This window comes from Suricata suricatta, chromosome 10 (assembly GCF_006229205.1).
Source record: "Suricata suricatta isolate VVHF042 chromosome 10, meerkat_22Aug2017_6uvM2_HiC, whole genome shotgun sequence".
NCBI lineage: Eukaryota > Metazoa > Chordata > Mammalia > Carnivora > Herpestidae > Suricata > Suricata suricatta.
The window spans coordinates 74,251,394-74,267,192 of NC_043709.1; the positions used below are offsets into that span (position 1 = coordinate 74,251,394).

The 15,799-nt window shown below is 37.7% G+C and overlaps 1 protein-coding gene across 1 annotated transcript in view; it reads left to right on the forward strand.

Moving 5' to 3' along the window:
- The first annotated feature begins 15,417 nt into the window (after positions 1 to 15,417).
- Positions 15,418 to 15,799, forward strand: part of SYT10 (synaptotagmin 10) — a 61,333-nt gene continuing 60,951 nt past the window's right edge. Inside the window, exon 1 of the mRNA XM_029954800.1 lies at positions 15,418 to 15,568. Coding sequence (XP_029810660.1) covers positions 15,418 to 15,568 — 151 coding nt within the window. The remainder of the gene's footprint in view (positions 15,569 to 15,799) is intronic.

Genomic DNA, 15,799 nt, shown 5'->3' on the forward strand with positions numbered 1-15,799 from the left:
TTTATTCATAATTAAAACAGCAAGTCAGCTCAGCTGTTTGGTACACATGCCAATAAAACCAAGCTGATAAGTTTGAGCCCCATAAAAGGCTGTTTTCTATTTGTTTGTGTACTGGCCACATATTGCATTCCTTTCTCTTGGCAACCTAACATTGCCAAAGAATAAGTTGAATGCAATTACATCAGCAGAAAACATTAGCTTTATTAAAAAGGTGCTTTCAGTTTGTTGACAGTTTCAAGAGATCTATCTGTGATCACACAAGATTCAGGTATAAATATTCAATATTCAAGGGTAATATATACCTTGTATACTGTGGATACTTGAGTTAAAACAAATCAGAAGTATGTTCTTACTTTAAATTCCTAGTAAATTCATTGTGTGCCTTCATTTGCTATATTAACGGTAAAAGGAGTTATGCATGTAGATCCATGAGGCATAGACTCCTTAAGTACTAGACATTGATGTGTTGCTGTATTTTGAACACCAGGCTGGCACTTGTTTCAATTTGAAACAATCAGCATGATTAAAGAGAACCAAAATCACTTAAATATAAAGTACAACTTATTTTCTTAAGTAACATCCAGTGTAAAATGCAAGCTCACATGGAGAAATAAGTTTCATTTAATATTTTCATGATGTTACTTTCATCTAATTTAAGTATGATTAGAACATTTATCTAAATTTATTCTGAGGTAGTATAATGAATTTAATGAAATGTAGTTCTAAGCAAAGCATTTGAGGAAGATATGCATGGAGGTTCTTATGATCAAGATGGAGAAATGTTAACTCTATGAGAGTTTAAGGGAGACTGCAAGACTACCATTTATTAAATTACTATAAAATATTCATCATCGGGATCTCAGCTTTACATACATTATCTCATTTAATCTTTATACCAAAAATAAAGTGTTCTAATCTTCAGCTTATAGAGGATACTTCTGAGGTCTTAGAAGTGTTATTGCTTAAGAATGGTAAAGAAGGAAGGTGTAATTTAAGCCTACGATGTCTCCAGAGCCCAAACTCTTAATTATTAAACTATGACACTTTCTTCCAAAAACTTCTTAAAGAAGCCCCTTTGTAAATTTCAGATTTATCCTAAATAATATTATTATACACATATTTTTACATTACAATAGAATATAGTTGTTGAAAATTTACATAATATATACAAGCTAAAGAATGAAAATAAGGGGTGCCTGGGTAGCTCAGTCGGTTGAGCATCCAACTCTTGATTTCACCTCAGGTGAAATCTCACAATCCTGTGGTTGTGAGTTTGAGCCCCATGTCAGGCTCCATGCTAAGTGAGGTGCCTACTTAAGATTCTCTCTCGCGCGCGCGCTCTCTCTCTCTCTCTCTCTCTCTTATTCCCTCCCTCCTGCCCCCACTGCCCCCCCTCAAAAAAAAAAGATGCATGAAAATAATCCAACTGTATCTGTGTTCAGAGTCCAACTACAGAAAACAGAATCCTTTCTGCCAGTGTAAACCAAAAGAAATTTTACTATTAAATGGACTACAGAATAATTGTAAAGGGTGAAGAAACAAATTCTAGGTTTTGCTTTCAGAAATGAATCCTACTGCCATACCACAGGTAACCACTAATTCTTTAAGGTTAGCAGTTAGAATGCAAACTCTTGACGTCCCTGCCAGGACTGGGCACAGCTCCACCATCTCCTCTGTGTCTCCTATATTACACAACAGCAAAATGCATGTCCCAAGAGAAGCTTCTTAGCAATCACATTACAAGTGGCCAACAGTGGGGCCTTTGATGATGCTGCAGCAAAAAAAAAAAATAAAAAAAAAAATAAAAAATCAAATGCTTCTCTGACCCTAGTTAGAAAATGCTAAGAGTAAAAGAACTATAGCTTCTGCCTCGCCTGCAAGGATGTATCCTACAATAACATGGTCTTCATGGACGTTAATTAGATGCACCCAAGCTGCAGTGGAGTTTAAGAAATGGAATTTCTAACGTTACTGTCTTTACAATAGGAAAGCCTCTGAGAAGATGTGGGAAGAGATGCTGAGTGCCAGCCATCATAACCACCAAACCTACCATTTGATACAATCACTGTGAGCATTTTGTTACTTTTCTTACTAATTTATAAATCAATAAATTTTTATCTACTTTTTTATAATCTGATTTTTTTATTGAATACCTGAACGGTGTTCAATTTTACAGATATACACAATTGATCTAATAAATGCTCCATTTTGCAAAAGCAGATTATTGTAACAATGTAACATGTTTTAATATTACAACATTACAGTGTTTCAATAAATCTTTCTGTGGCTAGGAGTGCCTGAGTGGCTCAGTTAGTTAAGTATCAGACTCTTGATTTTGGCTCAGTCATGATCTTATAGTTGGTGAGATTGAGCCCCGCATCAGGCTCTGCACTGATGGCACAGAGCCCGTTTGGGATTGATTCTCTCTCTCTCTCTCTCTCTCTCTCTCTCTCTCTCTCTCTCTCTCTCTCCTCTGCTTCCCTCCACTTGTGTTCTCTATGTCTCAAAATAAATAAATAATCATTTAGAACTATTAGAAATATTTTGACTAAATTAGTTAACACATTTACAATATCTTCCTTAAGATACACTATTAGAAGATAATTTCTATAAATAAAGGATGCAAAACTGTAATGCTGTTTAATAATTTAGAAATATGGTACCAATTTTTTTCTTACCAGCAGTGTATGCAATTACCCAGTTTCCCCTCAAATCTGGCCTACAGAGACCTTAGCATTTTTGATAAAGATTGTCATATTGTTAAAATTTGTAGTTATTTGACTATTAATAAAGTTATTTATATGTTAATTTGTCATATGTACAGTTTTTTAAGTTCATATTTCCTACTTCATTAAAATTAAATTTTTGTCTTGACTGATATATAAGAGATTTTTTTAGTAAGATGTTATTATTATGGTTATTAGCATTTTTATTCATTTTTGCCACATACATTTTTCTCAGTTTAATTTTTATGGTGTTTTCTCAGTATACATTTGTCCTGTGTGTTATGGTCTCAATTTTTATAGCTCAATTTTGAATTATAAAATTCTCTAAAAGAAATTTTCATCTTTTATTTTTTTAATTTTAAATATTTAAAATTAAATTAGGTTCATTGTGACAAATTAGCATTTTTACAAAATATAACAGCTTTGGTGAGATCTAATTCCCATACCAGAATAGTCATACTTTAAAGTATATAATTCAGTGGATTTAGTATATTCATAGAATCGTGGAAACACTGTCACTATATAATTTTAAAACATTTTCAAGTGAAAATGAAGAAATCCCATCTCTATTAGCAGCCACTTGGTTCTCTAGTTCTTTCCACCCACCCACACCCTAGAAACCACTAATCTACTTTTTATTCTATGTATCTATATTCTAGACCCTCCAATAAATGGTTATCATATAATATGTTCTCTTTTGTGACCGGCTTCTTTAACACAATCTTTTTAGGGTTCATCCATGCTATTGATAGAATGTATAAATCATGTATTCCTTTTTACTGCCAAGTAATATTCCATTGTATAGATATACCACCTTTATCAAGTAATGGACATTGCCATTTCCTGACTACTAGAAATAATGCTGCTTGAACAGCAGTGTACAAGTTTTTGTGTGAACGTATGTTTCTAATTCTCTTGAGTAGATACTGAGTAGTGAATTAGTAGATACCTAATAAGAAGTTCCAAACTGTTTTTCAAAGTGGCTGCACCATTTATATTCCTACCAGAAATGTATGAGTGTTCTTATTAGTCCATTCTCTCCAACACATGTTTGTCTTTTTAGTAGTAATTATCTTACTTAATTTGAAGTTGTATATTATTGTGGTTTTAATTTTCATTTCCCTAATGACTAATGATGTTGAGCATCTTTTCATAGGCTTATTGATGATTTGTATATCTTCTCTGGAAAAATATCTATTCATATCCTTTGCCTATTTTTTTAATTGGGTTCAGTCTTTTTACTGTTGACTTATAAGACTTCTTTATATTTTCTGGATAAAAATCCATTATATATGTTTTACAATATTTTCAAACATGTCAGCTGCCTTTCACTATTTTGATCATTTCCTTTGAAGCACAAGTTTTAATTTTCATTAAGTTCAATTTATCTATTTTTTTTCATTTGTTGATTGAGATTTTGGTATCATACCCCAAAAAAATCATTGTCTTAACCTAAGGACACAAAACCCTACTCCTGCATTTTCTTCTAAAAAGTTTATAATGTTAGCTCCTTTATTTAGGCCTATGATCCACTGTGAGTTAATTATTGTGTATGATGTGTGAAAGAGGTTCAACTTTATCCTTTCACATATACCACTTACCCAGCCCATTTGTGGAAAAGACAATTCTTTCCCTATTGGGGCTTTCAATTCTATTCCATTGATCTACATATGTATCTCATTGTCTGAACTGCTATAGAACGTTTAGTTAAGTGTGAAAATGGGAAGTGTGGGTCCCCTAATTTCCTTCTTTTTCAAGATTGTTTTGGTTATTCTGAGTGTCTTACATTTCCATATATATTTTAAGATCATTCCATTAATTTCCACAAAAAAAAGCAGCTGTGATTTTTCTACAGATAGCGTTAAATCTGTAGGTCAAGTATTTTGACTCATGAATGGGACAGTTTTCATTTATTAAAGTCTTCTTTAAATTTTTGAACAGCAATGCTTTGTAGTTTTCAATGGTAAAGTCTTGTGCTTTCATTAACTTTATTCTTAAATACTTTATTCTTTTGATGCTATTATAAATGAAACTATTTACTTGGAGTGTTCATTGCTATTGTATAGCAACACAATCTTTTAAATTATTGGTCTTGTATCCTGCAATCTTGCAGAATTCATTTATTAGCTGTGATATAGATTCCTTAGGATCTTCTATATATAAGATCATGTCCTCTGCAAATATAGCTTTATTTCTCCCTTTTCAATCTGGATTCCTTTTATTTCATTTTGTTGCCTGATTTCCCTGGCTAGAATCATTAGTAAAATATTGAATAAATATAACAAGAATGGAAATCCTTATCATTTCCTGATCTTAAGAGGAAAGCTTTCAGATTTTTCCTGTTAGCCAAGTTTTTCAGAGATGCTTTTTATCAGCTTTTGTTAGTCCTTTTCTATTCTTAGTTTGTTGAATGTCTTTATCATGGAAGAATCTTGGATCTAAATTTTTTAAGTCAACATTAAACAGCCAATATTCAACACTGATAAATAAAACATTTAATCAAATTATATAACTACAATTTAGTTTTAAAAAATGGCATTATCCCAAAGTTTTCTGGTTTTCTAGATAGTATGTGAATTGATTTTGAAATCAGTTCAAAAAGAAGTAATCCCAAAATATTGTGAGTAAATATAACATTATGAAAATTAGTGATAATCCTATAAAAACAACTATTCAGAAAAACAGGATAATCATTTTATAAGCAGATTCTATGTTCTAGCACTTACTCTATAATGTCTGGAGCCAAGAACGCTACAATTGCTTCTGCAGAAAATCCTATTCCACAAGTTAATATTGAAATACAATGAGAATCATCATCATCAGAAAGTTGTTTTTAATATCAGCCAAAGTTATCTTTACATCATATACCCTAGTTCTGCTTCCAAGAGTAGACCTACAACAACTTTATCATTTCTTCAGCTGGGAAAAGTGTACTTAACCACTTAGGAGAAGTGGTTCTAGGGTACCAAATTAGAATTGCTTTTTTTCTGGGTAGCTTTCTTCCAAGAATATGTCTTGGAATTAAAACTGCTAAAAACTTACAAACTGTTAATTTTATCATTTATAAATTGGATGAGTATTTGTTCAATGAATGAATAAATTGTAATCATGGTGATTTACAAAACACTGAATCACTATATACTCCCTCTGGAATTTCCGAGAGGGAAATAAATGTTCCAACTCTCTGATACTTAAGAATTGGCATAGCACATTCTAAGTGACTATTTCAAACTCATCAGTCACATAAACCTACTTGTAAGCTTTTGTACAGTTTCATTCAGTCCCTAAAAACTAAATTATTTCATTACTACTCTGCCCACCATTGTTTTCAGTTTGGGAGATGTAGTGGGTGAAAAAGTCAGAGAGATCTAGTTCTCATGGAGTATGTACTTGGCTATGGTAAGATAGATTGTGAACACATAAACAAGCAAGATAATTTCAGAGACAGGGGATTGCTACAGAGATTATAGAATATCCTGATATTATTTGGAAAAATTGGAACCTCCTCAGTGAGTGAAAATTGGAGGAGAATATTGTGTATGGAGGAATTTTAGGGAGGTTAATGATCACTTATCTCTTAAGAAATATTCACTTTTTAAGGCTTTTATGGGTCTCCCTTGTTTCACCTATAAATGAGATGTCAAATTGAGAAAAGCCTTGACAAGAAATGATACCAAGTAACTAGTTTACATATCGAATAATCCTAATCCAAAGAGTGATGATAACCTATATTTTATAGTATTTGATAGCTTTTTTAGTATTTTCACATTTCTTGCCTTTATTGAGCCTGGGAACAATCCTTTGATGAAAGGAAAACACAGTATTATTCTAAAGTTTAAAAAGAAAACCAAGGTTCAAAGAGATTGAGCAAGCTGTATATCACACTGTTGGCAAATGCCAAATTTAGACTAGAACTAAGGTTTTCTACCCAATTGAACTAATACTGTCAATTTTTGTTATTTTAGATTGGTTATTTTGAACTGACCAGAGAATATTCTTTGTGAGCACCAGGGAACTTACTTCTGGTATTAATTTTTAGGAATACTTCTTGATTTTATAGAGGCCACTATAACAATGATTCTCAGTAATCGGTCCCAGGACAAGCAGCATTGTCAGGACAAGCAGCATTGCTGTATGGGAACTTGTGGAAGAGAAAATTCTCAGACCCCCATGTCAGACCTACTGAACTGGAAACTCTGAGAGTGAAGCCCAACGATCTGTGGTTTAGCAAACCTTCCAGCTGATTCCAATACATGCTGTGGTTTAAGATCCCTAATTAAAAAAACAAGAAATGGCTATCCCCAGGGCACCTGGGGAGGCTCAGATGGTCCAACATCAGCTCCGATCCCGGTCTCACAGCTGGTGGGTATGGTCTCACAGCTTAGAGCCTGGAGCCTGCTCCAAATTCTGTCTCCCTCTCTCTCTCTGCCCCTCCCCTGCTCATGTTCTGTCTCTCTCGAAAAGAACCAACCAAACAAACAAACAAACAAAAGAAATAGCTATCCCCATATTCTTGTGTTTTTTTTTTAAATTGTCAATACAGTAAAACCTTGGTTTCAAGCATAATTCATTCTGGAAACATGTTTGTAATCCAAAGTACTTGGATATCAAAGCAAATTTCCCCATAAGAAATAATGGAAACTTAGATGATTTGTTCCACAACCCAAAAATATTCATATAAAAATGACTACAATATAATATAAAATAAAGAAAACACAAAATATAAAGAAAAATAAACAAATTAACTTGCACTCACCTTTGAAAATCTTCATGGCTGGTGTGAGAGAAACAAGAGAGAGGAAGGTTATCGTGTAGGACTGTGTAGAACGATTTTAACTATCACTAACAGAATCACTGCTATCTATTGGCTTAATAAAACCTTTTTCATTTTATGCAATTTTATCAAGGAACTTATCCAATGACTTAGAATAAAGCAAAGCATTCCTAAGCTTATTCTTGCATGGAAAAGCAAACAATTGTGCATAAGTGCTTTGAAGTGACAAAAAATACACTAGTACCAGGTGTGAGCCCCTTCCAACATTCTGAAACATCACTGATTTCTGCCAAACCCCACAGCCTGCGACTGAGTATCAGAGCATGGGAGAAGATCACCCACAAGCCCACAGCAAGAGAGAGAAAGAGAGACAAAGAACCAGTGGCTCAGTTGTGATCATGTGATGTTTGGTGTCACTTACTACTCGTACTGTAAGACATCACTCATGTGTCAAGTTAAAATTTATTAGAAATGTTTGCTTGTCTTGCACAACACTCCCAGAACAAGTTACTCACAACTCGAGGTTTTATTGTAAATATGTTTAAACTTTAATTTTAACTTCATGTATATATATAGATAAAATTATTATATAGATAAAAATATAACCAATTCATGATTTTTAGTGAAGTCTGAAAAAAATTCTCACAAAATAGCAAGAATTTGTAACATCTATTTTTGTAAGCAAAGGATCAAAAAATTATATCGTATATATTTCTGGTAGAAATGTGATTTCATATATCAGAATTCTCTTCCTTGGGAATCTACATCAAATAAATAAATTCCTCAGTATGTAAGTAAATATTACAAGGTAGTTTACTTCAACATGCAGTTATACTACTACAACATACACTACACTCTGTACAGAGATCCACAGTGGTAAATAACTGAAAGTAAAGTGAATCCTATTAGTGGGGAAATAGTTGAATAAATTATGGCATATACTGAATAATTTATAGCCACTTAAAATAATTAGTTAAGGCTACCCAAGAGAACTAGAGAGACTGTCATTTCAGATGGGTAAAAACTGCACCTTTTTGGAAAACAGAGAATGACAGAATAGCACCTATATATACACACATGTCCGTCCATGCACTTATTTAATTATATGAGCGAGATGAAGAATATGACACAATTCATTGTAAGTTCTTAAATGGTATAACTATTGAGGCAAGGATTGACTGTTAATGTGAAATAAAGATCATAATTTTATAATTATATGCTTTTATCAATTACAGCTGTCTGGCTGAATAGCCCTTTAATCACATTCTGCATTTCCTACAATCATGTCATGAGGATAGATAAGAAGCAGCATATTATAGTAGTTAAGAACCGAAATTCTGCAACTTTAAGGCCTTAGTCCATATCCAGGCTCTGCTACCAACAGCTATAGAGCCTAAGAAAGTCTACTTAATCACTCTGTGGCTCTTTTTTTTTTTTTTCAAGTTTATTTATTTATCTTACAGAGAAAGAGAAAGTGCAAGTAGGGGAAGGGCAGAGACAGAGAGAGAGAGAGAGAGAGAGAGAGAGAATCCCAAGCAGACTCTGTACTGTCAACACAGAGAGAGCCCCACGCAGGGCTCAGTCCTGCGAACCTCAAGATCATGACCTAAGCTGAAATCAAGAGTTGGACACTTAACCAACTGAGACACCCAGGATCCCCTATGGCTCAGTTTTCTTACCTACTAAATGAGGACATAATCGTACCTATCTCACAAGTTTGTTGCAAGATTTAAGTAAGTTAATGTACGTATGAAGCTTAGTACTATACCTATCACTGTTCTAAATGAGTTAACCTAAGAGTTACCATAACAATTAGCTTACAAAGTATTTAGTTTTATACAGCTTACATATCAAACAAAAACTATCACTGTAATTATTAAGCCATATATATAATAGACCTGGTACAAAGTTAAGTATTCAAGAGTTAGTTTCTGTTCCTAAGGTACAAATGACCATCTTCTTCCTTCTCAAAGGACTACCACCACTCACTCTTCCTTCTCCTCCCTCTTCTCCCAATTTCCTTGGGAATGGAAATTTATCAGGTTCCACTAAACCCTGGTATTTCATCAACAAGTAAATAAAGGCTTTTATTTCTGATAACTAGAGGCGAAGAGGGTTAACAAAAAGACATACATTAATTTATTCAGCAAATCGTATTTTTTAATGTTTATTTATTTTTGAGAGACAGAGAGACAGCGTGAGCAGGGGAAGGGCAGAGAGAGGAGACACAGAATCTGAAGCAGGCTCCAGGCTCTGAGCTAGCTGTCAGCACAGAGCCCGACGCGGGGCTCAAACTCACAAACCAACTGAGCCTAAGTTGGCAGCTTAATCGACTGAGCCACCCAGGTGCCCCTCAGCAAATATTATTGAGTGACTATTATTGCTGGCAGAGTGAAGGCTCTTAGAAAAGAGCAGTGATGAGGGAGTAAAGGTTCTCTGCCTACCAATTTATATCCAATTAATTATTTAAATTATGTTATGTGCTACAAAGGAGAAACAGAATGAAAAGAAAGGACAGGTCAAGGAATTCAGAAAAGAACAAAGAAACTAGGCAGAGGCCAGGCCACACAGAGCTCTAGAAGCCACATTGAAGGTATTCAATGTGTCTGAAGCACAAGGGAAAGGCACTGGAAGGGACACAGATCAGAATTGCCTTTTTAAACACTTACACATGATGGAGACACCTGGGTGGCTCAGTCCGTTAAGCATCAGACTCTTGATTTCAACTCAGGTAATAATCTGATAATTTGTGGGATTGAGCCCCGTATTGGGTTCTGCACTGATGGCATGGAACTTTCTTGAGATGCTCTCTGCTCCTCTCTGTCTGCCTTTCCTCCCTCTCTCTTTTTCCTTCTCTTTTTCTTTCTCTCTCTCTCAAAAAAAAAAAAACATTTAAAGCAATCTTTAAACAGTTACACATGATGGATTGAAAACATACATGTGTTCCTGCCACTCCTGAAAAGACATTAAAATAATAATAGAAAAATAAAAAGCACTAAGTACAAATAGGCAGAAGGAATAAAAAAGGACACAGGAGATGAAGCAAGGACAGAAGATGTCAAAAAGTTCACCAGGTGGAGGCAGTGAAGGAGTAGAAACTGCCTTACTGAGCAGAGGAGCTTAAACCTCCAGAGGCAGATAGCAATGAGAAGCTGGTGCCTCACCTCACGGAATCTCAGAAAAACTCAGAAATAGAGGCACCTTGTGCTGATTCCACAGAAGATGGTATTAGGGTAAAAGGCTAAAAAAGGAGGGACTGTCATTCTTTTTTGTTTGTTTATTTTTGTGAGAGAGACAGAGAGAGAACAAGCAGGGGGGCAGAGAGAGAGGGAGACACAATCTGAAGCAGGTTCCAGGCTCCAAGCTGTCAGCACCGAGTCTGATGTAGGGCTCAAACCCATGAACTGCAAGATCATGACCTGAGCCGGAGTCAGATGCTTAATTAACTGAGCCACTCAGATACCCTAGGCATGTCACTCTTAAGGTGTCTCAGGGTTCCAGTCTCCATCCACACAACTCCTGTGGTCAGGTGATTACCCTTCCCCCAAATTACAAATAGTTCCTTCCATGTAGATAGCAAAAGAAAGTCTCCAGACCTAAGGCACCAGAACTATAAAAGGGCAGAACTCTGAGAGGCCCCAGATTGGGAAATAAAAGCAAGTAGACTTTAATTATTGCCCTACACCCCTAGTAAAAGATTTGATAGAGATTAAATAGTCCCTCTCTGATATCTGGGGGTGCTCCAGTTCAAAATATCTTGAATCACCCTCAGTGAAGACCCTGTTTTGAAGTCTTGCTAATAACCTAGAGCTTCAACTCCATATCTTATTGGTGAGTACTTAAATTTAATTATTCGGATGAGCAAACGTCTGAGAAAATCTTAAGACATGATAAACGACAACAACAAAAGTTATTCAGAGAAAAAAGACACAAGACAGAAAGCAGGGGTGGGAGAGTTAAAAAATATATAATTAATATGGTCAGATAAATAAGCACAGATTATAGTATGTATGAAATAAGAAACAAGAACAATTAGTAAGCAAAAAAAGTATGCATATCTTAAAACTACAACAGTTGAAATTGTGATTTGATAAAAGGCTCAGAAGACAAAGTCCAGGAAATCTCCCAAAAATTAGAGCACAAGGAGTAGGGGGTGGTAGAGATGGAATATTGAAGAGAAATGAAAATTAGAGATTCAATCTTGACAGCTAAAAATTCAACATAAAAGAGTTCCAGAGAGGGATTACACAGAAAAACAGAATGAAGAGAATTATTGAAGAAATAAATCAATAGAATTTCTCAAAATTGAAGGATTCAAAACCGAGTCTGTTTGAAGTGCTCACTGAGTATCCATCAGGATGAATGAACAAAGAGCGCACCGTGGAAAGAGAGAAGACACCAAACCTTTCAGAGAGATGAATCAGGCTGATCAAAGGATCTGGAATCAGAATAGAAATAGACTTCTCAGTAGCAACACCCACCCATGCAAACCAGAAGTTTGGGGTCATACTTCCAGTTGGGAGCCAGTGGTGATGCCTCTCTTCAACTTAAGGAATATAGGAGCAGACCCAAGTATGTACAGGTGATGAGAATTGGGCTCATATGAATCTGAACATAGAAAAAGTAAGGTAGGTGAGCTTTCAGTAAGTTACAATTTCATATTTGTCTCTGATCTTCATTCAAACTGAGCTCAGCTGTTCTGAGACTTCCTCATTCCGCCTTCTTAGTGCCACGCGGGTCAAGTAGTATTTGAAATTCTAGTCACAGGAATGATTACCAGATTCCACTTACTTTAAATTTTTTTTAATGTCTATTTCTGAGAGAGAACGAGTGGGTGCGGGGCAAAGAGAGAGGCAGACACAGAATCTGGAAGCAGGCTCCAGGCCTTGAGCTGTCGACACAGAGGCTGTGCCCAATTCTGGGCTTGAACTGAAGAACCGTGAGATCATGACCTGAGTGGAAGTCTGACACTTAACTGACGGAGCCACTCAGGCACCTCCCAGATAACTCTTACTTTAGGAAGCTCTCTACCTGAGAAGGTAACTCCCTCCTCTCCAGATTTTGAAAGCCATGGGAAAAGGGAATAGAAAGAAATGGAAGAGGATTGAACAAGCAGGGAAATCACAGTATTGATCTTTAGAATTACCCCTGAAAGAGGATGGCTTAACTCCCAGGCCCTGAGCGCTCTTACTCACCTCAACACCAGTTCCTCTTTGTCTTAATGCAGGGATCCTTCAGAAGGAAGCTGTGACAGAGACCTGCCTGTATTTTTTGACTGTCAATCACTCATATATCACTTAGTATAGCACCTGGTGCTTAGTAAAATCAATCTAACCTGCTCTGCCCTTGTTTACTGTTCAGCAACTCCTTCGGAGCATGGGTGGGGACGTAAATGCAAATCTGTACTTCTTGGTTTACATGATGGGTAGGCTCTTGTTGGTTGAAATACTTGGCAAAAAATTTTTAAAGATTGTGAATTGAAGTTCTTGTCATCTTATCCTTCAGCATTGAAAATAATGATCTTGAACGCAGTGTCTACATTTCCCACACCTCTTACCCAAGCTGTTAATAAGTGACAAGAAAAACTGGTTTGATTCATGTGCTAATGAGCTGTATGAGATGGTCTAAAGATCAAAGAAAAAAAGCAAAACCTTAGGATATTTAGATGAAAGCAAAAATATTTCAGACAAATAAACTCAGAAAAGTGAACACACAGTGAGCTTAATTCTGCTTGTTGTGGAAACACTGGGAAGAGTAGCAACAGGCCAGGAATAGGATAAACATATACAGGGAAAGTTCTTTTCAGAATTTGTTTACCTAATAATATTGAGCACTGAAATCAAACAGAAGCAGGTCATGAGAGAGATCTGCATTAGTCCACTTAAGCAATTAGAGTCTGTAAGTAGTATAGAGCTAAATTACTCACTTGGACTCCCACATAACAGTTTGTTCATACAGTAAATATGAAAGCACAGCACTGCATTGCAGGTGGTTTTATATAAGTCGGTCTAGACTCTGGAGGATTGGGAGGCAGGGACAACTGGAAGGAGCCTTATTAAAGTGTGTTTACATTGCTTCAAACATACAGTAGATATTTAATATTTTTTGACAATGAAATTATTTTGAAAGTCAATCTTATCTAAAAACCATCCAAATCAATGTGCATAAAAACATAAAGCAAATGAAACCTTCAGATTTTAGTTTGTCTTGATTCATGATAAAAATACTGCTAGCTATACCATTGTCCTATGAATCAGGTCAAAATGATTCACCTAATGAATGCTTATCTACTGGGATTCTACGCCTAGTATTTATAGTAAATTTACCATAGTGTCCTTACACAGGAAATGCTTTACCATAAACTGTCTAGTAGTTTAAAGTAAGATTACTTATTCTGCTAGTATAAATTCGGTAACAAGGTCAGAATATTCCACTTAAAAAATAATGAATCTTCACCTAATAAAGGTTAAATCAATCATCAGGTTATAAGAGAGAATCAAACTCTGCCTCAAAACAATTTAAAAACAATGAAACCCATTTATAGTAAATGTAAACCCATTTACTATAACCGTGTGGCACATACTTATTAACACTGTTTTGTAGTTGTAGCTCCGTGAGTAATTTTCATCCATTTGCGTAGAGAAGTGTTAAAACATGAGTCCCAAGCCTTCATTTTACAGATTGAAAGGATCTGAAAGCAATTTCTTCAAGGTTAAGCACAGGTGTGTGTGTGTGACAGATTTGAACTTCACCCCTCCCTCCTTTTAAACCCATGTCTTGTTGTTTTCAGGATTTAAGTGCAGAAGAGATAAAGAAGAAAAGTTGTGCATTCTCAATTGCCAATTACGGATTAATCGACGGTGAATATTAATACAAATAACATTTCGTTTAGTGAAATACCTAAGAGAATTAGAAAAAAAAATCAAAGGCAATAAATTGAAATCTGCCTATTCATAGTATTATGCATAAAGAAAAACTGAATTGGGTAGATAGGAAATGTACCTTACGGTGAATTTCAGTAGTAGCAATAAAAAGAACTCTCGAATTAAATTTTCTCTCTAAACCACCATCATTAGAAATCATTTTACACATGCTTTCCAGGCACACTTCCATTTCTCCATGGAGGTCTGGCTTGATTATTCACCTATTCATTTTTTTTAATTTTACTTTTCCAGCTAAGTCTTCAAGTAATAACGACTTTTCAGAAAAGTAAAACCAGAGAGAGCACTGAGAGCTGCACACAGGCAGTAAAGTTGGAGGGACGGGAGACTGAGGTCGAGTGGGGGCGACCGGAGGCTGGGAAAAGTACGCAGAAAAAGATTTCTCTGTCGCTCGCCCCACTGCATCGTGCACCTGCGGCCTACACTGGGGTCCGGCAGGAACGAGAGACGGCGCCTCTCGCCGGGCCACCTCGCACCCCCGACTGAGCGCGGAGGGGGCGCTGCGGGCACCTCAGCGGGTCGTCCCGGGCCGCGCCGGGCTGCGATTGGACGCGCTGCCGCCAAAACACAAAAGCGCCGGGAGGAGGGGGGGGAGTTCCAGCGAGTCGAGGGCTCTGGCTTTTCTACGCCTCCCGCCACCCGCACCCCTCCCCTTCCTCTCCGCACTCCACGCCGGGTCTCTCTCTCCAGCTCGCCGCGTCCGGCTGGCGCCCGCCGCAGGAGACTTGGCGCAAACCGAGCCGCCGCCGCCGCCGCCGCCTCGCGCGGGTTCCAGTCCCAGCCTCTCCGCCGGCCCCCGCGCCCTCCGCTCGCGCCATGCGGCCACCCTGCGGCTCCTAAGAGTTCCCGCCTCTGAGCAGCGCGCTCTCCCGCCCATTTCCCCACGAGCGGGCGATGGCTTAGGGCGCCAGAGGGGCCAGCCCAGAGGTGACGGGAAGGGGGACGGACGGCTGACTGGGGAGAGAGAGGCCAAACGATGAGTTTCCACAAGGAGGACGGGGTGAGCAGCCTGTGCCAGAAGGCGCTGCACATCGTCACCGAGCTGTGCTTCGCGGGCCAGGTGGAGTGGGAGAAGTGCTCGGGCATCTTCCCCCGGGACAGGGGCAGCCAGGGCGGAAGCAACACAGGTAACCGGCAGGGGCCCGCTCGCGTCGGCGCGCTCAGCCGGGACCCCCTGGCCCGTGGGCCGCCGCGCCTTCCTACCTCGCTCCTTCTCTCCTCTCAGTTCCCGGCCCCTCCGGGCGTCGGCCGTTCGGGTTTTGCCTCTTCGACTCCGCCTGCCCGGCCTCCTGCACCTGCCCGGCGTGGCCCGGGCCCGCCGCGCCGTCCCGCGCTCCCCGAGGCCGCCGCTCTCCCAC